The sequence below is a fragment of the Oryx dammah genome, unplaced genomic scaffold (genome assembly GCF_014754425.2).
Source record: "Oryx dammah isolate SB20612 unplaced genomic scaffold, SCBI_Odam_1.1 HiC_scaffold_5, whole genome shotgun sequence".
In the NCBI taxonomy this organism is placed as follows: Eukaryota; Metazoa; Chordata; class Mammalia; order Artiodactyla; family Bovidae; genus Oryx; species Oryx dammah.
Window position 1 is genome coordinate 20,194,648 of NW_024070189.1, and position 25,063 is coordinate 20,219,710.

Sequence of the window (25,063 nt, forward strand, 5' to 3'; positions counted from 1 at the left end):
AGTTCTCCTCTAAAATTCCTCTGCAGTTACTACTGTTTCCTATGGTCCATTTGGGAATCTAATCTCACTGGTTGTCCAGTGAGGTTAGTACAGCACAGACTCAAGGCTTACTTTCTTCTGATAACTAATGAGAACACACTCTTATTTTGGTCTCTTCCCACTCCTCTGGCAGAGCGTTCTCTCCCCTCTCTCCTTTGCCTTTTGCCTTTCCTGGACCCTTGCCTGGTATTTCACACAGCTCCATCCTTGACAGCTTGCCTTTCTTCCTCTGACCACCAAAATCTTAAGTAATTTTCCTGATTCCAACTATTATCTCTAAAAATCTAATTCGTCTAACTCAAGATAGAGTCAGCTTCTCTCACCCATTTCCTCCTCTCACATGGACACTGTTGCTCAAATTCATCATTCTTTCAACTCAAATATTTACCCAACATTCCTGCATAGCCAAGTTCTGCAGTAGACATAAGTCCAAGCAAAACAAAGCTTCTCACAAGGTGCCCTACAGCATAAACTCTGGATTCAGACAGCACTAGGTTTAAGCTCCACCATGAATAACTATGTGCTGGGTAGTCCCTCAAACATTCAGTTTCCTTGTCTGAAAACCTGGTGTATATCATCGTACCCAATAATAGATGTAAAATGTCTGGCAGGCAGAAAACACTCAATAAACATTATTGTTGTTGTCATTATTATTAAGATTCACTTATCCTGCGGTGACTTTTTACTCGTATTATACTACAAATAATTTTTGAGAGTTGATGATCTGTCTTTAGACTGGATTTACAGCAATTCGTTAGTCACTTTTATTCACTGTTGCTATGACAATATGAGATTCTAAAGCGTTAATAAGAGGGAAGAGTGTTGGAAAATGTCTCAGATATTTGCATTAAGTTGAATAAACCTGCAAGTTGGGAATATGGTAAGATAAAAGACGACGCACACTAAAAGGCCCTCAGTTTCCAGACAGCCACAACACCAGCTACAGGATTCTGTCCAATCACTTAACCTGTGTGTCAGTTTTCTCATCGTAAAAATCAAAGTCCAAATGAAAAGTCTATATCCTTTTCATTTCTTAAATCTTTGAGATACAATTATTTTTAAACACAAATTACAGTGAAACACAATCTATAAATAGTCTGTTTTATCTCAAACAGACTTATTCAAAGACAAAAACACTGTCATGATGCTTTAAACAAACAAAAAGCAGCCTATAAATGTAAACCCTATAAAAGATGTAAAATATTAAGTTTCAAAGAAATTACTGTTTTTTATGGGAAAAGGGGATAATTTGTAAATTTTCTAATTTGGCACTTAGTTCATAAATATACTGCCATACAAATGTAAAATCCAGGCTAAAATAGTCACTGATTAGAAACTACTATTTGTTTGGAACAGTCAATATTTCACCATTTAATATCAGCAGTTAACCCTTAGCATACATATGCTATGTGCCTAAGCATTTAGAGCTAATTTAATCCTCACACAGAAACCAGTGAAGGAAATCATATTTCCCGTAATTTAACAGATGAGAAAGCTGAGCATCCCAGGTTTGACCAATTTCCTTAAAATCACTCTAGTGGAGAGTGGCAAGCTAGAACACAATACCAATCTGTGAGGCTCCCGAATCAAGTTAAACAGATCATTATACAGCCCTCTCCCAAATAAGCTCCACATATATTAACAGACCCAGCTGTACAAAATGATAAAAGAATTTGTAAAAATGGGAAACTTTAAAAGACAAGACAAAAAATTACCTCCATGGGAAAGAGAGTGAATGTGCTCAACAATAAAAAGAACCCACCTTCATGACCTATGACAGATCTGGAAGCAGTCTGAAAGCTAACAACGCCCGCCACATTGTCATTGGCCAAAATGTTCACTCTGACAGTGTCGGAACTGGGCAAAATTCTACTTCCACCTTCCGTGTACACCAAACTAACTACAATGATTTCATCATCCTCTGGCTCGGAGTCATCCAAAATGGTCAAAATGGCAACCTTTTTGGTTTCACCTGTAAAGAATTAATGGGATAAAACCTAAGTAAGAAAATCATCAACAGAGAATTCACAAGGCCCAAAATAACTTCCTTCAAAAACTGTTAAGTTAAAATGTGTGGGTGCTTAGTTGCTCAGTCATGTCAGACTTTCTGCAACCTCATGGACTGTAGCCTGCCAAACTCCTTCCTCTGTTCATGGCATTTCCCAGGCAAGAATACTGGAGTGGGTTGCCAATTTCTCCTCCAAGGACTCTTCCCCACCCAGGGATAGAACCTGTGTCTCCTGCATTGGCAGGTGGATTCTTTACCATCATGCCACCTGGGAAGTCCTTTAAGTAAAAATACATGAGTGAATTATAACAGTTCAATATCTTGAGCAACATTCGTGTCACTGTAAGCAAATGTACTGCAGCCATGAAATTATAAGACGCTTGCTCGTTGGAAGAAAAGTTATGATCAACCTAGACAGCATATTAAAAAGCAGAGACATTACTTAGCCAACAAAGGTCCCTCTAGTCAAAGCTATGGTTTTTCTAGCAGTCATGTATGGATGTGAGAATTGGACTATAAAGAAAGCTGAGCACTGAAGAATTGATGCTTTTGAACTGTGGTGTTGGAGAAGACTCTTGAGAGTCCCTTGGACTGCAAGGAGATCCAACCAGTCAAACCTAAAGGAAATCAGTCCTGAATATTCATTGGAAGGACTGATGCTGAAGCTGAAACTCTGATACTTTGGCCACCTGATGCAAAGAACTGACTCATTGGAAAAAGACCCTGATGCTGGGAAAGACTGAAAGCTGGGGGAGAAGGGGACGACAGAGGATGAGATGGTTGGATGGCATCACCGACTCAATGGACATGAGTTTGAGTAAGCTCTGGAAGTTGGTGTTGGACAGGGAAGCCTGGTGTGCTGCAGTCCATGGGGTCACAAAGAGTCAGACACAACTGAGCGACTGAACTGATATGTTAGCCTGTATACCCTTTTCACTTACAAAGCACTGTAAAATTCCATTAACATGGACAGACTGTGGAAAGGACATTTTGAATTCTAAAGGGTAGAATTATTTCAAGGAATCATGGTTTTATTCCTGGTGTTTAGCCTAGAACCGTGACCTAGCTAGGGGAAGAGACGCTGAAGCAACTACTGTTTAGAAATAGTTCCTTCTAGAAAGGTGGATCTCATTCTCATCCTGGTGTTACTGTGAATGATTTTCAGATAACCAACCCAAAACTTCCCTGAAAGACCAAGGACACTTAGGGAACAGTGGTCAAAATGAGAAACAGAAAAGGATGGTAAATTCTGAGGCAAAGAGCCCACCTAAATGGGATAAGTCTTAGGGGAGCCAGATGAGATGACAACATCAAATACTAGTTCCCAGGATGTGGACAATAAGGGAAGGAGGCAGAAGAGGACTTCAAAGCGATCTGTGACAGCACCAGGGCCAAGAATTTACTCTGCGATTTAGTTTAGGACCCCACTTGTAGATAGACTACTGAACACCCCCAAACCCAACACTGCTTCTGCTGTTCAGCCTACATCGGTCCCCATCTAATTCACTGTTTTGAAAGAGGCTGAAATGGTGAGAAAAAACAGGAAAAAGGAAAAAGTAGGTGTGAATGCATGTTCTCTGTTTCCTGACGCTGGCATGCAAGTGTGTGTGCTCAGCCATGTCCGACTCTTTGTGGTCCCATGGACTGTAGCCTGCCAGGCTCCTCTGTCCAAGGAATTTTCCAGGCAAGAATACTGGAGTGAGTTGCCATTTCCTACTCTAGGGGATCTTCCCAACCCACAGACTGAACCTGCATCTCTCTGTCTCCTGCACTGGCCGGCGGATTCCTTACCACTTCCCACTTACCTGGAAATCCCCATGACCCTGGTATGTTTTATCAATTCGGTGTTAAGACTGCTTCAAGAGAATATATATTATCTGAGAATACAGGTCAACTACTAAATATAGTCCATTTTGCATGATGCTAAAGTTACAACTCAAGGTTAATACTAACTGTTGTAATGGTACTACATTACATGATAAATCTTTATAGTTACCAAAGCCACTAAAACATCTAATCTTAAATTTTCATTTCCACTCCCTCCTCAAATTTTCATTACTTTCCTTGAACTAGGGGAAAATGTTACCAATTGTTAACCTATGCACATATATACCTCCCACATCAAGTGTATCAGTATTCTATTGTTCCCAAAACCAATTACTGGGAAATAACCATTATATAGGGCTTCCCTGATGGCTCAGCAGGTAATGAATCCATCTACAATGTAGGAGACACAGGTTTGATTCCTAGGTCAGGAAGATATCCCCTGGAGAAGAAAATGGCAACCCACTCCAGTATCCCTGCCTGGAAAATTCCATAGACAGAGGAGCCTGGCAGGCTACAGCCCACAGGGTTGCAAAGAGTCAGACATGACTGACTAAGCACAAGCCCAACCATTATAGACAAGTTTTAAACTATCTTAAAAAGTTACTCTGAAATGTAATGCTTATTAGATGTTTCAAAAGTATACCCTATATGCATCGTAACCCCTAATTACTGTTTCCAAAAAAAGTATATGCATTAAAGGATAAAATATGCAATGAATTGCTCTAAGATACGAAATTGCAAATAACATTTACTTCCTTCATTTTATTGTATAACCTGAAGCTTTTATGAGTATAATTACTTTCAATCAGAAAAAAACTATGTTAAGAAGCCATATGGAATTTGTAAGTGCCCAAATCATGAGTTAAATAATGATTTCAGTAAAGATATCTTTCTTTCACCCAAAGAAAACTATTTTAAATATATGAACGTTCCATATTTTCAAATACTTGGTGATTCAATCAACGCTGGAAAAGAATTGGTAAATCTGCACTAATCCTAATTATTGTCCAAGTTCTCTATAATTTCACTGTCATGAAAATTTAAAATAGTGATCCCATTCAAGTCTAGGACCAGTATTACAAGCTCACCTATCACTAGGCCACTACACTTAATATAACATGAATAAAGTCACCCAATGAAGTGAAAGTCACTCAGTGGTGTGATTCTCTGTGATCCCACGGACTGTAGCCTGCCAGGCTCCTCTGTCCATGGAATGCTCCAGGCCAGAATACTGGAGTGGAGTGGGGTCAAACCCAGGTCTCCTCCTTGCAGGCAAATTCTTTACCGTCCGAGCCACCAGGGAAACCCAAGTTTACACTATTTATGCTATTGCTGTTGTTTAGTTGCTAAGTCATATCCAACCCTTTGTGACCCCATGAACTATAGCACACCAGTTCCCCCTGTCCATGGGATTTCCCAGGCAAGAATACAGGACTGAGTTGCCATTTCCTTCTCCAAGAGATCTTCCCAAGCCAGGGACCAAACCTCTGTCTCCTGCATTGGCAGGCAGATTCTTTACCACTGAGCCAGCAGGGAAGCCCTTAGATTATTTATACTTGTTATTTTCTTTGGAGGTTTATCCTGATTTGTCAGTGCATATGAAAAAGCTTCCCATTTCTTGGCTATCAATACTTTTCACTCACATGTTTAATTGTGGATACATGGCTCGTTCTTATAACTTCCTTTACAAAATTAAAACTGGCTTTAGATATGTGTCTACATTTCCTTAAAGGCTCTGCTATCACACATAAAAGGGATAAAATCCTCACATTCCCTCTTCTCTTTTTATTCAACTAAAAAGATACACACGTAGGGCCCCATCAGCCCTCTATATGTCAGGTCAACCATTAACAAGCCAACTACTACTTTTTTCATTCACTTTTACATATTAGCAAGAATGTACATAGTAAGAATGCATATGAACACTATCATAAAAATGGACTATAATGGCTTTCCCAGGGGGAACTGAAATCCATTGAGAACCATCACTCACCTTCAGCAAAAGTCAGAATGTCTCCAGCACCTATAAAATCTAAACCTTCAGTAGCTGTTCCACCAACGACACGCCATTCGACTGTCACCTGACCTAAGCTGCCCCCTGTCCTGTGGATCACCATCTCCACTGTGCTTTGAGGCTGCTCCTGAACTTCGACATATAAGCCATCTTCGGAGGTGTTGGGACTAATACTGTAGATCACAAACACTCCAAAGGCATCACCATTTAATGCTATGACCACTGTAGAAGTGTTTGGCTGTCCTATGGTTGGCTGGTTTTTAACACTGGCTGTGATGTTCATGAGATGAACTTCGAGGAGAGAAATCAGGAAACTCTCATCCATCTCTGGGAAATCATCGGGAAGAATAGAAACGGTGAGATTTGCAAATTCATCACCTTCCAGCATGGTGGCCCACTGCCTCGTCACAGGCTCATAGTCACTACCAGCCACAGCCTGACCGCTAAAAAGAGATGCTACTCTGGTCACGTTCTTCTTGTAGGTCCAGAAGTCTGAGATGTTAGCAGTTGGGCTGGTCCAGGAAGTCATCCAAAAACACTGGGGGCCTTCAGAAGCACTGAGAAAGGAAAACGCTGAGCACGCGTGTTCTTTGAGGCACAAAGTGGCACAAGTATCCTGGGGCTCCCCCATCGCAGAGACATTCACCCACGTTCTCCAAAGTGGGTCCGGTACCCCTTGAATTGGCGATTCATAGTAGGACAGTAAGTCTTGACCCTCCTCAACTGCAAGAGCCACTACATCAATATCAGAAGTGCCGTAGAACAACAGCAGCCGACCAAAGTGCCCTCCGCTAAAACGTGGAGTGACAAAAGACGGGTTAGGCATCCAAAGCAACCTGCGCATTACACGCAGAGGTGAGAACGCTGGCTGTGGCTTCCACTTTTTTTAAGTGGATAAGGTACTAGCACAGACACAACCATGCTTCTTAATTAGCTTTCTATGTCTCATTGAGTTTTCTCATGTAAGGAAACCTGGTTCATTTTCATTCAGATAATACTTATTTTTAACCCAGCTATGAAAATATCTTGCAAGATATGCAAATCATACACATTCCAGAATTTTTAAGCAGAGTTAGAAAATGAATCTTCACTACTAACTTTCACTGAAACTAACAATGAATGATACCGACATGGGTACATTTTAAGGAAATGTAAATGTAATTACTTGCCACAAGGTTGCAAGACCACCTATTTTTCTATTTCTGAAGGAGCTCAGTGAACAGTATGCTGCCTCACAAAAGAAAGGCAGGAGAAGATAAGAACCTGAAAATCAACTACTTCATATGGCATCTGAATGATCTTCAATTTAGAAACCAGTTGTTTTTAAGTTCTAATTCAAACAAATCACCAATCAAAGCAATAAATGTCTGGGGTTAGAAAGCCAAATGATGTATAACCCATTTCACTAATAAAAGGTATGGGAAAAATAATGAGTATTTTATAGTGATAAGCATTATTTAATTAACAGATTATAATAACCTGTAAAATATTTTACATTATATAAAAACTATCATAATTAAATTAGTGGATTGTGCAAGAGATCCTCTTCCACCACCCCACAAGTCCCAAGCAGCCATCACATATACCTTCTCCTGACAGTTATGTTAGCACAGGAACTTCTCTCCAGGGGCTCTTGAACACGAGAAACCGACTGAACAAAGGCTACTGTACCATAAGGGTTATCATTGGCAGGAATAATAATATTTGCCACTCGATCTAACCCAACAGTACCTCCACCAGAGGCATCAGTTAGTTGCACTTGGATAACCTAAAAATACAGTGAAAACTTCCTTAACAGAATCCCGGTTCTGAAATTAGAATAAACATGATGCAAGAAAAAAAAATCAAAGATATCCAAACAAGAACACAGTATAGTGTAACACGAAGGAACATAAAGAAACTCCTCCACCACATTTACAAACTCAGCATGTAACAGAACAACCCCTCACCAACTTTAACACTTGAGCATGACTGCACCTAAGAAATACAGGCTGTTTAAGTTCCTTAATATTCTGTTACACAATCGTGTGAATCAATGTTAAGATGCCTCTTTATGTTTACCCCTTCAATAATATATTTGTAATCCCTATACACTTTTTTATGAAGGGAGAATATTGCATATGTGTCTTATGAATAGTTCATTTATTATGCTTTATTTCCCACGTTCTCATAAGTGGAAATTCTCTGATAAAATTTGAAACAAAAATATATCATGATGTCACCTAAATTTAGAGGAAAGGAAAGAGAAATGTTTTATATGTATTAACTAATAACTAATATTTAAGAAGTGAGTAATGACACAATTAGCACTCAACTGAAATTTTATGGACTTCTCTTCTACAAAAATTTGACACTATTAAAGAATAAATGCTGTTAAATCTAATTTTATGAGCTCTAGGTTTTAATAATACTTGAATTTCATAAAATAAAATTATCTTCAGCCAATAAATGTCAGTGATGAATCAACTGCCCCACTGAGATGCTATCTTTATTTGCCACTTCACTTCTTTTTATCATGAAAAATAAATATCAGGCAAATAAATCTCACATGGAATTTGTCACAGAGTAAATCCTAAAGGATAAATGAATGAGCAGAAAAATCAAAATCCACATATAATTAAGATTGATTGGCTCACACTCAAGCCAAGAGAGATTATGAATACAAAGAAATTGTTTATGTGAAACAATATAGCAAACTTTCTGCCAGATTATATATTTTTAATCACTTAACCAAAACATAGAAAAATATAATTCTACAAAAAAAAAACTTATACTAGTAAACTAGTATGTGAACAAGTACGAGACCTATTTCTAAAATATTTTTGTTTTTGTTTTCTGTAAGGAACACTTTCACACTACCAAATTTTGAACATTCTCACAGAAATAATTTATCGGACACCTCTATAAATGTCACAACAACAGGCATCTGTTCTAATCACTATAAGACAAGATACGGTTTACAGTGTCATTCTAGACTAGCCATTCCTCTCACCTCTTCAATCTCCGGAACGTCGTCAGCCAGGACCTCTAACAACAAGGTTTGAATGGTTTCCCCAGGGGCAAAGGTCACATTACCTGAGACAACTCGCAGGTCGCCAGTAGCAAGCTGTCCATTAATAGTGGCAACCCACTGAACAGTAACATTGCCGAGTGTCCCAGAATTTCGAATTATTGGCAGGTTTACCTTCACTGAGTTAAACTCAGGTTCCTCTACAGTAAGTTTAGTAATCTGAAAACCTAAAGGGCAAAGCAGAGATAATTTCAATAGTGAAACTAAGTCAGCATAGAGTGAACCAACTGCCACCCTACAGTTAATTATTCCCCCCCCAACCCCCGAGCAATCTAAGAGGCTAAACTCCACAAAATCAGAGAAATATGCTATGACACAAATTGCTCAGGCCTTCCTGCCAAATTTTCCAAATTATTTTTCATTACGATAGAACTAGAAATCATAAACTCAGATGCCCACAGAGGTCAGACATGTATATCAGTCATGAGTGAAGTGGGTCCCATGACTTCTGGGGTGAATGGTATGGTACAAGCCTGGCAGTTGGTATTTTGCTTTGAAGACTGATGCTATGCAAAAAGGGGGGCTTGATGTCACCATACCTTTTTTTTTTACTATAAAGAAAGCTCAGAAATTCAGATTTTTATACAAATTTCTGTAAAAAAGTTCTTTTAACAATTGGTCTAAGATTCACAAAATACATCCAGGAGCCAGATCTAACATAAATGCCTTAAAGTGTATGATCTCTAGGTTTATGCTAAGAGGTTGATTTCTAACCACAGGTGGTGAACATACATAGATGTCCTTATATATCAGTAATAGCAGGTTAAAAGGAAACAAGATTAAATCAATTTTGAGGCTCTAAAAATAAAGAAAGGTATGAATCTATACAAATAAGTAAGAGACACAGACTAGTCTCATTACCAAATAATCCATAGGGATCATCAGAGGCCTCAATAATAATGATAGCCTCTGTTAACGTCCCGAGTTTTGCCCCTCCTGTTGTTTCATTCAGCAGTTGCACAAGAAAAGATTCTTCTAGCTCAGGGTAGATGTCATTAATGATATATATCGGCACAGCTTTACTGGTTTCCCCTTCTAGTAAGACCACATCCGATGAAGCTATACTATAATCTTCACCTACAAAGACAAAAAGAAAAATGCTAAAACTTCTTCTAGGACATGATAATAAACTCCACATATACTAGGGAAATACTATGACATATCACAATTCATGGACACACTTCGCAAGACGTTTCTGAGGACAGGGAGTGCGTTTATTTTAAACAGAAGATTTCAGCTCTCCTGCAAGAAAAAAATGGGTTTGATACAACACAATAATGAAAAACCATCCTGGCTATTCAAGTTCATGTCTTCATTTTTAGAAATACATATACATAGTGTTCTAGTGGCCAAATACATATATAGATGACACAAACATACACAGACATGTAGACAGGGATACGCACATGAATCATTCACTACCACAAGATCGCCTCTTATTTACAAAAATAAAAAAATATGTAGGGTACTTTCAAAACGAACAAAACAAGAATTCTGATCTCGCTGGGGAGACCAATTACACTGCTGCACAGAGATGGGTACGTCAATATCATCAATCTTACAGCTGGAAAATAAGAATATTTCTATAGAGTTGGATTAAAAGCTGCTAATGTATACCCTGTATGGATCACAGCCTTGTCATGGTGAAGGGGTTTGCGTAATGCAACAAAGCTATGAGCCATGTTGGGTAGGGCCACCCAAGACGTATGTGTCATAGCAAAGAGTTCTCACAAAATGTTGTCCACTGGAGAAGAAAATGGCAAATTACTCTAGTACTCTAGCCTCGAAAACCCCATTGACAGTATGAAAAGGAAAAAAGATATGACACCAGAAGACGAACCCTAGAGGTCAGAAGGCGTCCTATATGCTTACTCCTGGGGAAGAGACGAGGACAATTACTAATAGCTCCAATAAGAATGAAATGGCTGGGCCAAAGTGGGAACTTCTTTCTCGACACTTGGCTGTGGATGTATCTGGTGGTGAAAGTAAAGTCTGATGCTCTAAAGAACAATATTGCACAGGAACCTGGAACATTAGGTCCATGAACCAAGATAAATCGGACATGGTCAAACAGGAGATGGCAAGATTGAATATTAACAACTTAGGAATCAATGAACTAAAATGGATGGGAATGGGCGAATTTAATTCAGAACTATTATACCTACTACTGTGGGCAAGAAAACACTTAAAAGAAATGGAGTAGCCCTCATAGTCGGCAGAATAGTCCAAAATGCAGTACTTGGGTGCAATCTCAAAAATGATGGAACAATCTCAGTTTGTTTCCAAGAAAAACCATTCAGCATCACAGTAATCAAGTCTCTGCCCCAACCACTGATGTCAAAGAAGCCAAAGCTGAATGGTTCTATGAAGACCTACAACACCTACTAGAATTCACACCAAAAACGATTTTCTTTTCATCATAGGGGATTGAAATGTAAAAGTAGGAAATCAAGAGACACCCAGAGTAAGTGGCAGGTTTGGCCTTGGAGTAGAAAATGAAGCCAGGCAAACACTAACGGAGTTTTGTCAAGAAAACATGCTGGTCATAACAAGCATCTTTTTCCAACAACAGAAGAGATGAATTTACACATAAACATCACCAGATGGTCAATATGAAATCAGACTGACTATGTTCTTTGCCAAAGATGAAGAAGCTCTATCTAGTCAGCAAAAACAAGACCTGGAGCTGACTGTGGCTCAGATCATGAGCTCCTCATTGCAAAATTCAGGCTTAAGAAGAAAGTAGGGAAAACTACTAGACTATTCATGTATGACCTAAATCAAATTCCTTAGGATTATACCATGGAAGTGACAAATAGATTCAAGGGATTAGATCTGATCGACAGAGTGCCTGAAGAACTATGGACAGAGGTTCAACACATTATACAGGAGATGATGGCCAAACCCCAAAGAAAAAGAAATGCAAGAAGCCAAAGTGGTTGTCTGAGGAGGCTTTTCAAATAGCTGAGAAAAGAAAAGAAGTGAAAGGCAAGGGAGAAAGGAAAAGATACACCCAACTGAATGTAGAGTCCCAGAGAATAGCAAGGAGAGACAGGAAGACCATCTTAAAAAAAAAAAAAAAAAAAAAACAGTGCCAAGAAGTAGAGGAAAATAATAAAATGGGAAAGACTAGAGATCTCTTCAAGAAAACTGGAGATATCAAGGGAACATTTCATGCAAGGATGGACACAATAAAGGACTGAACCAGTAAGGACCTAACAGAACCAAATGAGATTAGGAAGAGGTGGCAATAATACAAAAAAGAACTATAGAAGAAAGGTCTTAATGACCTGGATAAGCAGGATGGTGTGGTCACTCACCTACAGCTGGATATCCTGATGTGTGAAGTCAAGAGGGCCTTAGCAAGAATCACTATGAACAAAGCTAGTGGATGTGACGGAATTCCAGCTGAGCTATTTCAAATCCTAAAAGATGATGCTGTGAAAGTGCTGTACTGAATATGGCAGCAAATTTAGAAAACAGCAGTGGTCACAGGACTGGAAAAGATCTAGCTTTCATTCCAAATCAAAAAAAGAGCAAAGCAAAAGAATGCTCAGAGTACATACAATCGCCCTCATTTCACATGCTAGCATGGTAATGCTCAAAATCCTTCAAACCAGGCTTCAGCAGTTCATGAACCAAGAACTTCCAGATGTAAAAGCTAAGTTCAAAGAGGCAGAGGAAATACAGACCGAATTGCCAACATCGTTGGATCATAGAAAAAGCAAGGGAAGTCCAGAAAAACATCTACTTCTGCTTCACTGACTATGCTAAAGCCATTGACTATGCATCACAGCAAACTGTGGAAAATTCCCTAAGAGATGGGAATACCAGACCACCTTACCTGCTTCCTGAGAAATCTGTATGTGGGTCAAGAAGCAACAGTTGGAACAGAACAGGAACACTGGACTGGTTCAAAACTGGGAAAGGAGTATGACAAGGCTGCACGTTGTCATCTTTCTTATTTAAATTCTAAGCAGAGTGCCATTAATTCATGCAAAATGCCAGGCTGGATGAATCACAAGCTGGAATCAAGACTGCCAGGAGAAATATCAATAACCTCAGAAATGCAGATGATACCACTTTAATGGCAGAAAGTGAAGAGGAACTAAAGAGTCTCTTGATGAGGGTGAAAGAAGACAATGAAAAGGCTGGCTTAAAATTCAACACTCAAAAAACTAACATCATGGCATCCGGTCCTATCACTTCATGCAAAAAGATGGGCAAACAGTGGAAACAGTGACAGACTTTATTTTCTTGGGCTCCAAAATCACTGCAGACAGTGACTGCAGCCACGAAATTAAAAGATGCTTGCTCCTTAGAAGAAAAGGTATGACAAACCTAGACAGCATATTAAAAACTAGAGACATCACTTTGCCAACCAAAGTCCATATAGTCAAAGCTATGGTTTTTCCAGTAGTCATGTATGGATGTAAGATATGGACCATAAAGAAGGATGAGCACTGAAGAATTGATGCTTTTGAACTGTGGTGTTGGAGAAGACTCTTGACAGTCCCTTGGACAGCAAGGTGATCAAACCAGTCAATCTTAATGGAAATCAGTCCTGAACATTCACTGAATGGACGATGCTGAAGCTGAAGTTCCAATACTTTGGCCACCTGATGTGAATAGTTGACTTACTAAAAAGGACCCTGATGCTGGAGAAGATTAAGGGCAAGAGAAGAGGGTGACACAGGATGTGATGGTTGGATGGCATCAGTGACTCAATGGACATGAATTTGAGCAAACTCCTGGAGATAATAAAGGACAGGGAAACTTGGTGTGCTTCAGTCCATGGGGTCACAAAGGGTCAGGCACGACTTAGCGACTGACCATCAACACCACCAGGAGACAGTGGAGGACAGAGGAGCGTGGCATGCTACAGTTCATGGGGGTCACAAAGAGTTGGACATGACTGAACAACAATGGCAAAAGCATATCACTCGGGGTGGCTTTGCCTCTGGTCAAATAGCAAATGAGGGAAAGAGAGAGGTAGAGATGCAGGTTCAGTCTCTGGGGTCAGGAAGAACCCCTAGAGAAGCATGGCAGCCCACTCCGGTATTCTTGCCTGGAGAATCCCAGGGAAAGACGGGAGTCTGGTAGGCTACAGGCCATCAGGGTCGCAAAGAGTTGGACATGACTGAAGTGACTTAGCATGCACACACTTATGGACTTTATAGGCTAATTTCCTAGAACACGGATCAATCCTCACAACCTGTCAAAGTGTAAAGCCCTCTGTATATAGGCATTCCTCTGGGCTACACTCCCCCATACACATACACACTCACTCACACACACACTCACTCACACACACACTCACTCACACACACACACATTCACATCACTCATACACACAGCAGGGACTAGGTAAGCCTGCTTTATTTTCTTTTCAAGCAAGCGTCACATCCAAATGATTTATTTCAAAATATCAATCGGGTTATCCTATCCATTCACACTCATGACCTTTGCTGCTGCTGCTGCTGCTGCTAAGTCGCTCAGTCATGTCCAACTCTTTGCGACCCCATGGACTGCAGCCCACCAGGCTCCACCGTCCATGGGATTTTCCAGGCAAGAGTACTGGAGTGGGGTGCCATTGCCTTCTCCGCATGACTTTTGAGTGCACACTAAAAAGGTTCTAACTGAATAGCTTGTAGGCAAAACTCCCTAAGAGGCCGTAACTGAACTACGAAAGACTGTCTCCTAATGTTTGCATTTGGCAATAAAATCCTTCTGCTTATACATAAAATGTTAATGTTAATAACTGTCTCTACCATGTTTTTCATAAACAAACAATAGAATAAATGAGTTGAGAGACATAACTGTTGGCAATACTGCAATTATACAACTGCATGTTTTATCCTGCATTCCTCATTATTATTTACACATGAATCCCTTCCAAAAACCTTAAAAGTACTCAGGGTGAAAGCCTAACAATGCTTTTCTTGGTTTACTTTTTATTGGTTTGTGCATATTAACCTTTTAAATTCATATACAATTTGCCAGCTGTTTTCACAAATTCTGCAAAATCAATGTCATAAATAATAATAAAAAGTCTAGATTTGTGCCTTAAAAAGATGCAAGGGTATTATTGCTTTCTGGTTGATTTTTCTCACTACATCTTTGACTGGTTTTGCTAATCAAGGATACAGTTTCCCTCAAAACACTTCACTGCTCCTTAGATGTCTTTTCTCACCAGCTACTGCAGTTATTGGCATGGCTTTAAACTTCACAGAAACATCTGCAAATGCTCCTCCTGTTCTTGTCACATTGATAATGGGTCCAACATGATTTTCTGCTACTCGAACAACTGGTGCTGAGAGCTGAAGAGTTCCGAAGGCATCATCATTGGCAATGATAATTAACTGAGCAATAGCTTCTACCTTAGGCCCCAGGCGTGGAGAGTTTGGAACTGAAAGACAGAAGAAAAACTAATATATCAAAATTCTAACAACTCATCAAAAGTCATCAAGAGGCCTCAGCCAATTTATAGAATGGATAAACAACAGAGTCCTACTGTATAACAGAGAGAACTATGATTAACATCCCGTGATAAACCATAATGGAAAAGAATATGAAAAAGAATGTATGTGTGGGGTGTGTGTGTGTATCACTTTGCTATACAGCAGTAATGAACAGAACACTGTAAATCCACTATACTTCCACAAAAAAAAATTTTTAAAGAAGCTGCAGCAAGATCCATGAACCAAATGGGGTTATCATTTTGTGTTTTCTACTACTTATAGCAAAAATAGTTATCGATTACTATGTACCAACATGAATTTAGATGCTGGGGATACAAAAATAAACAGAAAGTTCCTACTTCCCTGTAATTTCTAGGGTGATTTTTATGCAAAGGAATAACTACCCTACAAGGATTATTTTAATAGGTATTAGAAATTTCTCAAAAGACAAAATGATTAGAAGATAATCACTTCACATAATATTATAACAGATAATGATGAAACTTACAGAATTATGCTCTTCCAATTAGTTACCAGCATGCTATAAATTTTTTAAAAGCCACTACAGTTACAAAATTGAGCAGGAAAGTCATTTAGTTCCTTGTCCTCGAAGAGGAGCTGAATATCATCACACTCCAATTACTGCCTCTCTCCGTGCTTAACTGTCCTTCCCCACAAACCTATTCCCCCTGCGCCATCTCAATTAATAGTCATGCCAAAGCTGGTATAGAAAGAGTGTGCTTACTTATGCTTTTACTGCTATACTTCTAAGCCTATCCTTAAGAATCTCATCTTACTTGCCACTGATTTTAGGGAGCACAAAACTTATTTTGAAGGCATTTAAGACCCTCCACAAACTCTCCCTGACTTACTTTCTAGATTCAATTCTGACTTAGCACCCTTGCCAAAACAATTTTTATGAACTTTGACACAAATGAAACATCAGCAAGCTCATATTACAAAGTAAACAATTTTGAATTCATATTTAGAACATTTCCAACTATGGTGGTACTTGAAAGCATGTGATAATGAATAAAATTCAGTATTTTCAGACAACGTCATCTAAAACAAGTAATGACACCATTTAATTTCAATGATAAACAGTTCCAGATCACACTAAATTATATAGTTAAAATCAGAAACTGTAAATCGATATAATTAAATTCAACTACATTGGAGAAAAACAGCAGTAACCCAGGGCTGCAGCAGCAGATGACATTTTATGCATGGGCACTACTTGACAGGCATTGTTCAAGCACTTTCCTTGCATACAGTAATTTAATTCCCATACCATCTCTGTGTGGTGGGTAACACTGTCCATGTCTTACAGATAAGGAATCAGAGGTGCAAAGAGGATGAGGTAGTCAGCTAAGGCATTAGACTAGAACCTGCTGAACACATTTTAGAGACATCATGTAAGGGTTTGTCCAAGCTGCAGCTCCCTATCTGCAATTCCTCAGCAAACCAGGTAGATAACCTTCCTCCACCCACGACGGTTCGTCCTGCCCTCTGCCAGGTCACCACCGCTCCTCTCACACTGTCTCCTGAAAGTGCATGATTCTACCTATTAAAATTGAGACCATATCACATAGATTTGCACTGAATTATTCTTTTTGCACTTAATTGTTCTTTAACTGTTTCACTTCACAGCTTATGCTGAGTCTGAGTTTCCCCAAGTATGCTGCATGGTTCCAGGAACATATCCAGCATAAACAAACACACGGTGACTGTTTCTCCCAACCCATAGCACAGTGATATCCTGCATATACCACTTTATTAATAATTGTTCACATTTATTTAATGCTTACCATATGCCAGACCCTATATTCATTTTCACCTGTATTATCATATTTAATCTCCACAATAAGTCTGAACTATAGATAAGGAAACTTAGGCTTTAAAAGTTTATGGGCAACAATTTATTATGATACACTTGGACCTAAGTTTTCTGACACCAGCATCCACAGCTCCTAGCTAGCCACTGCTACATGTGATCTTCTACCCGGTTTTACTTCTAGCTCACTTAGTAAACGGCAGTTCCTTGAAAAGTGGGCTATACCATATAATTCTTATAGTCAGTCGCTCAGTCGTGTCCATCTCTTTGTGACCCCAGAGACTGTAGCCCACCAGGCTCCTCTGTCCATGGAATTCTCCAGGCAAGAATACTGGAGTGGGTTGCCATTTCCTCCTCCAGGGGATCTTCCTGACCCAGGGATTCAACTGGCATCTAATGGGTGTCCTGCATTGGCAGGCGGATTCTTTACCACTGCACCACCTGGAAAGCCCCTTTATAATTCTTACTAAGACTACTTACTGGGTTTTAGTGCAATGTATTGCTATGGTAATTGATGCTAAATCACGCTAACAAAACAAGGGATAGGTTACTGTGTGAGAATTTTAACCCTGACTGTAATCTAAAAATTCAATGATAGCAGTTATCCTAAAAAAGTAACTTTCCTTTTACAGCCCTGGGCTACAATTACAATGTGGGCAAGAATGGTGCTCACTACACAATGTATCAGTAAGGTGACAAAATATACTTGCAAGAAACCCTAATCTAAATGGTAGAACACAGTCAACATGTAGATCTCAACTCTTTTGACTATTTAATTCCAATTTTCTTAAGATAGTTTTATTATATTTTAAAAGATATCTACTTAATATCATATTTACAAATGTTATCCTAAAACTGACATTAAATTGATATTAAATTAATATCACCAATCTTCTTTCCTTTTCTTACTGCCTTATTCTAGGAAATCTAGATTCTTCTCTTTACATAAAATCCCCTATCAAAAGTTATAGGTCTTCAGAGAGAGATGTGACTAACAAGCTACAGTGAGCCCCCAGCTCAGGTCGGCTCTGTGCTAGCAGCCCCCACTCCCTCCAAAGCTACTGAGCCATGACCCCAGGGGGAGAGGCTGCTCTGTCCAAATAGAAGCTGCAGAGCCAGATCCTCTGTCCAACACAGGTCATCACTCACTCCTCATTTCTCATTCTTATCCCCAACCAGGGCCTTCATCTCAATTCTCAGGATGACCCCCAAAGTCTTCTCACTACTACAGAGCCCTTTCCCCCTTCCCTCATACAGTTGCCAGATCCACCATCTCTCTGTATTGCTTCCCACTGATACAAAGAGATTCTGTTGGTTAAGGAAGCATCTAGGGTGGATCAAGGTGAAAGAGACTCAGGATCTTGCTACCAGGACTGTCCTTGGAACCCCAGATTGATTTCAGAAGGTTCCAGAAGCTATGATATCTAGTACAAATAGTATGAGAGATCAGTCATACCAGATTCCATAAGCATTTCTAAAAATTTAGTCTGGGACTATAACAGTTTTAAAACGCGACAGCACATTTTCACATGTCCTACTCCCATTTGCCTTATAAACTTTTGTAAGAGGATGCTAGTAAAGTTAGAGCTTATTATTTTTACAGAATTTTTTACTATACCAAATTCTTAATTTGTTTCAGAATTCTTACCTCTAATAATAAAAACAACACACTAATGGTTACTTACTTGGGCGATTCTGCACTTTCTCTGTTAAAGTAGAGTTGAGTAGTTCAACAAACAAAGACTCCGACCTTTCTGGCTCATCATCATCCAAGACTGAAACAGTTATTGTTGCCTCACTCTGATTGGCTCTAAAAACAGCAAATCCAGAAGCTGGTATATAGTCTTTCCCTTGAGTTGCTCTGGCTAAATTAGGTGGAAAATGAGGCGGTTTTTCCATATCATCCAGTGTTGCATATGTGACTTTAACTTTTCCCAAGAGGCCTTTTAACCTGATTATTGACAACGTGATGTTCTGGGTGGCTTCCTCCACTTTAATAGGTCTATTTTTCTCAGAAAAGATGAAGATCCCATAAGGATCATCACTAGCCAAAACTATTAGTGTGGCGTTCGTATGAACACCTAGAGAGCCACTGGAGATGCTGAGGATGGTCACAGAGAACGTTTTATCCAGTTCTGGATCTTCATCAGGCAATATTTCCACTGTGATGTTGGCGCTCTTCTGTCCAATCTCAAATGTGACATTGCCAGAGGTGAAGGCCAGATCCCCATCAGGGTCAGAATCGATGCTCCAAAGCAAAGTCACTCGAGACAGAGCCCCATGACTTCTCATAATCTTTAAAATATTTAATATTAAAATATGTTAAAAACAGGCATTAAATCCACCAACTTAGAGGTATGGATACACAAAACAACAGGGTATTAATTTGTAATTTTATTTTATACAAGCTGTTCTGAAGAATATAAGATTCTTGAAGGCAGTGCACTACCCATCTTTGAAGACCCTCAGGGAGTCCCACTTAAAATGACTATTGTATGAAATGACAGATTGAAGGAACATGCTTATCTTCTAACTAAACTGCAGCTGTATCATTTCTGCAACTACAACATATATCAGTAATAACGCAAATGCAATTAACAGTGTATTATATTGTACATTCATGAAAATGTTTACATTTCCTGCAAAGATGGTATACACTTTATTGTAAGGAATAGATGACTGATAATTTTTCTGGAAAGTTAGCCATAAGACTCATTTTTTAAAACAGATTATATTTAATTTCAATATACTATGGAAAACAAAAAATCACCAAAAAATGTACTCGACCCAAGCTTATATATTTAAGAAGCAAGAAATGCTTTTGTCAATGGTATGTTAAAAAGAATGAAAAGTATTTTTTTTTTTTTTTAAATCACTTTAAGTTACTGTAGTGTTAGTCGCTCAGTCTTATCCAACTCTGCAACCTCATGGACTGTAGCCCACCAGGCTCCTCTGTCCATGGAATTCCCCAGGCAAGAATACTGGAGTGGGTTGCCATTTCCTTCTCCAGGAGATCTTCCCAACCCAGGGATCAAACCCGGGTCTCCTGCATTGCAGGCAGATTCTGTACTGTCTGAGCCACCAGGAAAGCCAGACTTCAAGTTAAGTCCCAACTAAAAGTAATTTTTATACTTAAAATAAGAATGCTGATTCAATTAGAGACAGGAATTTTTATTAAAAAATTTCTTTATAAACTTGATGCTTTCCCTGAATCCTTTCTCTTTTCTTTCTTGAGTAGTTATCCTTTCTAAAGCTGTTTAATTTATTCCACAACAGTTTACTGTAGATCTGCCATAAGAATACAAAAAAGATATATTTTGAGTGATCTTTCTTCATCCTTTGAATATAATCTGAGGTCACTGAGCAAGCTTCTGGCTCCTCTAAATTATCTAACAATAGAAGCCTTAATTCCTACTAGATGAATGTAGAGTAGAAACACATATACATACCCCCCCCAACACACACACACAGAGACCACATAGAGATGGTATTATTATTGCTATTCGCAAATGTTTTGCATTTTCTTTCCTTCTGGGAAAGATACAAGCCAGGATTACATTTCTCTATCCAATTACTTTCGTGTTGTCATGCGACATGCCTTGACCAAAGAAGTTAAATGGAAATGCTGTGAATGACCTCCAGAAAGAAGCTGAAAAGCCAAGTATGCAGTTTCCTCCAACCACGTCTCCCCAGTCAGTGCAGACAGAAGTATCTATTGAGTTACAGCTTTGCAACCCTCAGTCCTAAGTGATTGATGACAGCCAACTTCAGATGGGACATAAAACATGAGTGAAAAACAGATCTTTGTTGTAGTAAGTCAATTAGAATCTGGAGATGTTTGTTGCCACAGCCCATCTGAATTAAGATAGAAAACTATACTTTTATATTAATAGATATTTCTTAAGGAGTCAGGAATCCTCAGAATCACAAGGTATGCAAAATGAAATACAAAGACAAAAGACAAATCACCGTTTAATTATCAATGTGAATTGTCTGTGCTACTAGATTTGTTAGGGGAAGCACACTGATTGAAACCGCACCCTGGCCAGGCACCATAGTAACCATGTGCATGAGTTGTTTTATGACAGGAGATCCCAGTAAGGAATACAGAACTAATAAGCCACCACCAACCGGAAGAGTTCAGGAAAGGTCTAAAGGAGACACCGCGTGTCCGTCCACCTCCCAGAATCCCTCTCGCTAGCATTTCGCTAGCATTGCTAGCACGCAGAGCAATGCGTGCACCACCAGGAAAGACTCTGAATTAGAATGACTGGCCAAAGACCACCCAGAAACTAATCCCATCACCATAAAACCCGAGACTGCAAGCCACGCGGCAGAGCAGTTCTCCTGGGTTCCATTACCCTGCTGCTCTCCACCCAGGAGCCCTTTCCCAGTAAAATCTCTTGCTTTGTCAACGTGTGCCTCCTCGGACAAATTCATTTCCGAGTGTTAGACAAGAGCCCAGTTTCGGGCCTTGGAAGGGGTCCCTCTTCCTGCAACAGATTCAGTCCCCTCCACTTCCATAGAAAAAAATTAACATGAAAGTATACCTTAATAATACAATAAAACAGTGTTTAAAAAAAAAAAACAGAAAAGGTCTAGGACTGGAGGAAAGAATGTACTCACATTGAATATAACAGCGCTGTATCCATCTTCTGGTTCAGTTCCGCTGACAACGAGTGACTCAGGGCTAAATTCAAATACACCATGAGCATGGTCAGAGGCTGCAATTGTCACTAGAATTTGGGAAGCCACTCCTAGACTGGCTGCATGAATAAGTTCCAACAAACAGAAGAAAATGTTAATCAGTAATTTACAAACCAAAGGGAAAAGCAAGGAACAACTTTTTGAAAAGAGTTGTACCATTCGCTGAGTATGTTCTAATTTGCTTTAGAAAGAAAGGCAGACACAAATGGCTGCCACAATATTCATGCTTTTATGACCTTCCTCTGTTTGGGCTCCAACGTGACATACAAGTGCTGTATAAGCACTTGAAGATGAATAAGGAAAACTTGTTTTTCTTTTTCTTCTCTATGAAAGAGAACATTCTTCCACACAGAGCATAGGAGGAAAGTCTCTCACGACCTTTGCTGACCTTGGAAGAACATGAGCCAAAATGACTCCTACCTTTATAAAACAGTAGTTTTTCTACGATTTTCACCAGCCTGACTGCACAGATTCTTGGCTTCCAAATGTGCAGTAATTCTACTCGTATTTTCATCATGTTTCGAAACAATAGATCTATCTTTCCTGGTCTCAGAGTCCAGTCCTATAACTAAAAAGATGCCAAAGTCTAAAGAAGTACTTTTGTCCTAGGAAGCATGTTCCGCTTTTATGTTGAACATTAAATATGTGGACAAGACAATAAGGAATCCCAAAATTAGGACAGTCATTAAATACAGAAGCTACAGGAGACATTGGCAGAAGTTAGGAATGAGAGGGGTGGTAACAACTTCTGAAACTAAAATATAAAACCTGACATTGTGAAAAAGGAATGTTTTGTGCATTCTTCAAAAAGAATCTTTTTGAGGGTTAGAAAGAGTTCTCCCTAAAGAAAAACAAATAGTCTATGTATTGTCTCTTTCTATGAAAAAATATTTGAGGTAAAAAAGCTGAACTATATTTATATATACATCTAATTCAAAACGCATCCTCTTTTCAATATTTCCTTCAATAAATTGGCAATTTATTCTCCCCATTTATTTTCTTCTTAATTTCTCTTTCCCATGTGTTTTATTAAATGCAGCATATAATGACTTACTTGCTGTTATAAAGAAACTCAGTATGACACATTTTACATGAAAATATAAATATTCTATTTATCTGTTTTTTAGGTATTCAAAGCTATGTAAAAGCTTTTTCAATAATCACTTTTGTAAATGGTACCAGGCAAAATTTCTGTTATAATTAGAATCAGGAAACTGCATTAGGTTCACAAAGAGGAGAGTCTGAGTTTCAGAGGCAGACAGGATTTGATTCTGACTTGATCACTTTCCAGCTGACTTATAACATGGAGTAAATAATACTTGATAAAGCTGTGCTGCTTAATGAGACAAACTATATAAAGGACCTGCATATAGTGGATATCGATAAATGGTTAGTATTGTTGTCTCTAAAAAGAAAAGTTAAAATGCAGAATAGTAAAGGGGCTTGGAATAGCTGCTTACCACGTTTGTGATTAGCTGGAAGGAAGAATTCCATGTCCCCATCACCACTACCACTGCCATCAACCCTAAAGAGTTCAGTCACTTCACAAGGAGAAACACAGAGTCACGACCCACACAACATACATTGACACAAGGAGAAAATTGAGAGTTCTTAAAACATATCCAGCAAAGAGGAAAATTCAGAAATACTAGACATGCATTCTTTCAAATAAAACAGATTAGGTGGTCATGGTATAACACTAGTCAAGCTACCAAGTTATAAAACATTCATTCATAGCTTCAGGAAAATATTCCACATAGGTTGCAACTGGCATTCCCCATTTCTGCCAATTTAACTAGTTTTATTTTTAAATTTTCCCTTTATAGCAGTGTAAATTGTTTTCATCATTTATATAAACATTTTTAAATATTTGTGTGTATCTATCAGCCCATCCTTAGTCCTATAAACCTGTGACAGTCACCTTCCCACTTACAACACTATGTGGGTTAGCCGCTCAGTCACGTCTGACTTTTTGCAATCCCATGGAGTACAGCCCACCAGGCTCCTCTGTCCGTGGGATTCTCCAGACAACAGTACTGGAGTGGGAAGCCATTCCCTTCTCCAGGGATCAAACCTGGGTCTCCTACGTTGCAGACGGATTCTTTACCATCTGAGCCACCAGAAAAGCCCACTTACAACAACTAATTCAAAAATTGGGGAAATGCACCTAACATTTCCCTCTAGCCAAACACTTAAGTTCTCACATTTCGGCATCTAGACAAGTGGTCTAGAAACCTCAGCTTCAGCCCTGGCTGTGACAGACACCAGCTGTAAAACCTTCAGCCAGTCACGAAAGCCCTTGGCACCTCACTTTTCTCACCTATAAAAGGTGCCTGCTGCCTTTTATACAGAACTGCTGTAAAAACCAAATAAAGGATATCATAGAAAATGAGGGACCTTGGCAATATATGAAGACTGGTTCTAACTTTACTTCCACTACATCTCAGAAGCCAACCATTATTTTACCAAGTATTTGCAAACAAAGAATGCAGAGAGGGCAGCGGTGGAAAAGGAAGAAGAGGAGCAAGATGACATCCACACTATGTACTTCTACCATATCCTTGATTGACATGTGAGGCTGAGGTCTGCCCTGCTCTTCTGGGATTCCCCTGCCCGGGATACACCAGACATGAGAACTGACGACACCCAAAACCTGAAACAGTCAACGGACTTCAGGGAATATCCAGTGCATGGCTCTGCTTTCGTATTAACCACAGGTTACAAGGAAGAGGAGCAAAATTTAATCCCAATGTACCCTGACTAGCATAGAACACCTACTCGGGTAGCTGTCATATGTAGAATGGGTCTTACAGGCAAAACTGTGGAATAAGGATTTCTCCTTTGATCCCTGCAAAAGCTTAGTTCTACAAGCTATTTCACTCCTTAGGCAGCCCAGCTATGACTCGAGGAATGGAGGCCAGCATCTAGGTTCCTCTACCTCCAATCCCCACTCAAGGTGGGCTGGAAGGATCAGATTGTCTGGCAGTACTGCCAGCTTAGGACAGTGCAAGACTGGTTTTCAAATGAGCACTCATGCCCAATAATACACAACAATATACATTCTAGAGATGTAGAAGGAAGCTCCTCTATAAAATCACAAGTA

At 39.3% G+C, this 25,063-nt stretch overlaps 1 protein-coding gene across 1 annotated transcript in view; it reads right to left on the reverse strand.

Annotated features, from left to right (window-relative positions):
• The window catches only part of ADGRV1 (adhesion G protein-coupled receptor V1), a 546,035-nt gene that overhangs the window by 422,407 nt on the left and 98,565 nt on the right, over nucleotides 1-25,063 (reverse strand). The window contains exons 26-34 of the mRNA XM_040241540.1: nucleotides 23,421-23,501; nucleotides 21,880-22,019; nucleotides 18,939-19,548; nucleotides 15,152-15,367; nucleotides 9,820-10,035; nucleotides 8,881-9,125; nucleotides 7,475-7,656; nucleotides 5,868-6,679; nucleotides 1,802-2,011 (exon numbers count right to left, since the gene is read on the reverse strand). Of these exons, the coding sequence (XP_040097474.1) occupies nucleotides 1,802-2,011; nucleotides 5,868-6,679; nucleotides 7,475-7,656; nucleotides 8,881-9,125; nucleotides 9,820-10,035; nucleotides 15,152-15,367; nucleotides 18,939-19,548; nucleotides 21,880-22,019; nucleotides 23,421-23,501 (2,712 nt within the window). The remainder of the gene's footprint in view (nucleotides 1-1,801; nucleotides 2,012-5,867; nucleotides 6,680-7,474; nucleotides 7,657-8,880; nucleotides 9,126-9,819; nucleotides 10,036-15,151; nucleotides 15,368-18,938; nucleotides 19,549-21,879; nucleotides 22,020-23,420; nucleotides 23,502-25,063) is intronic.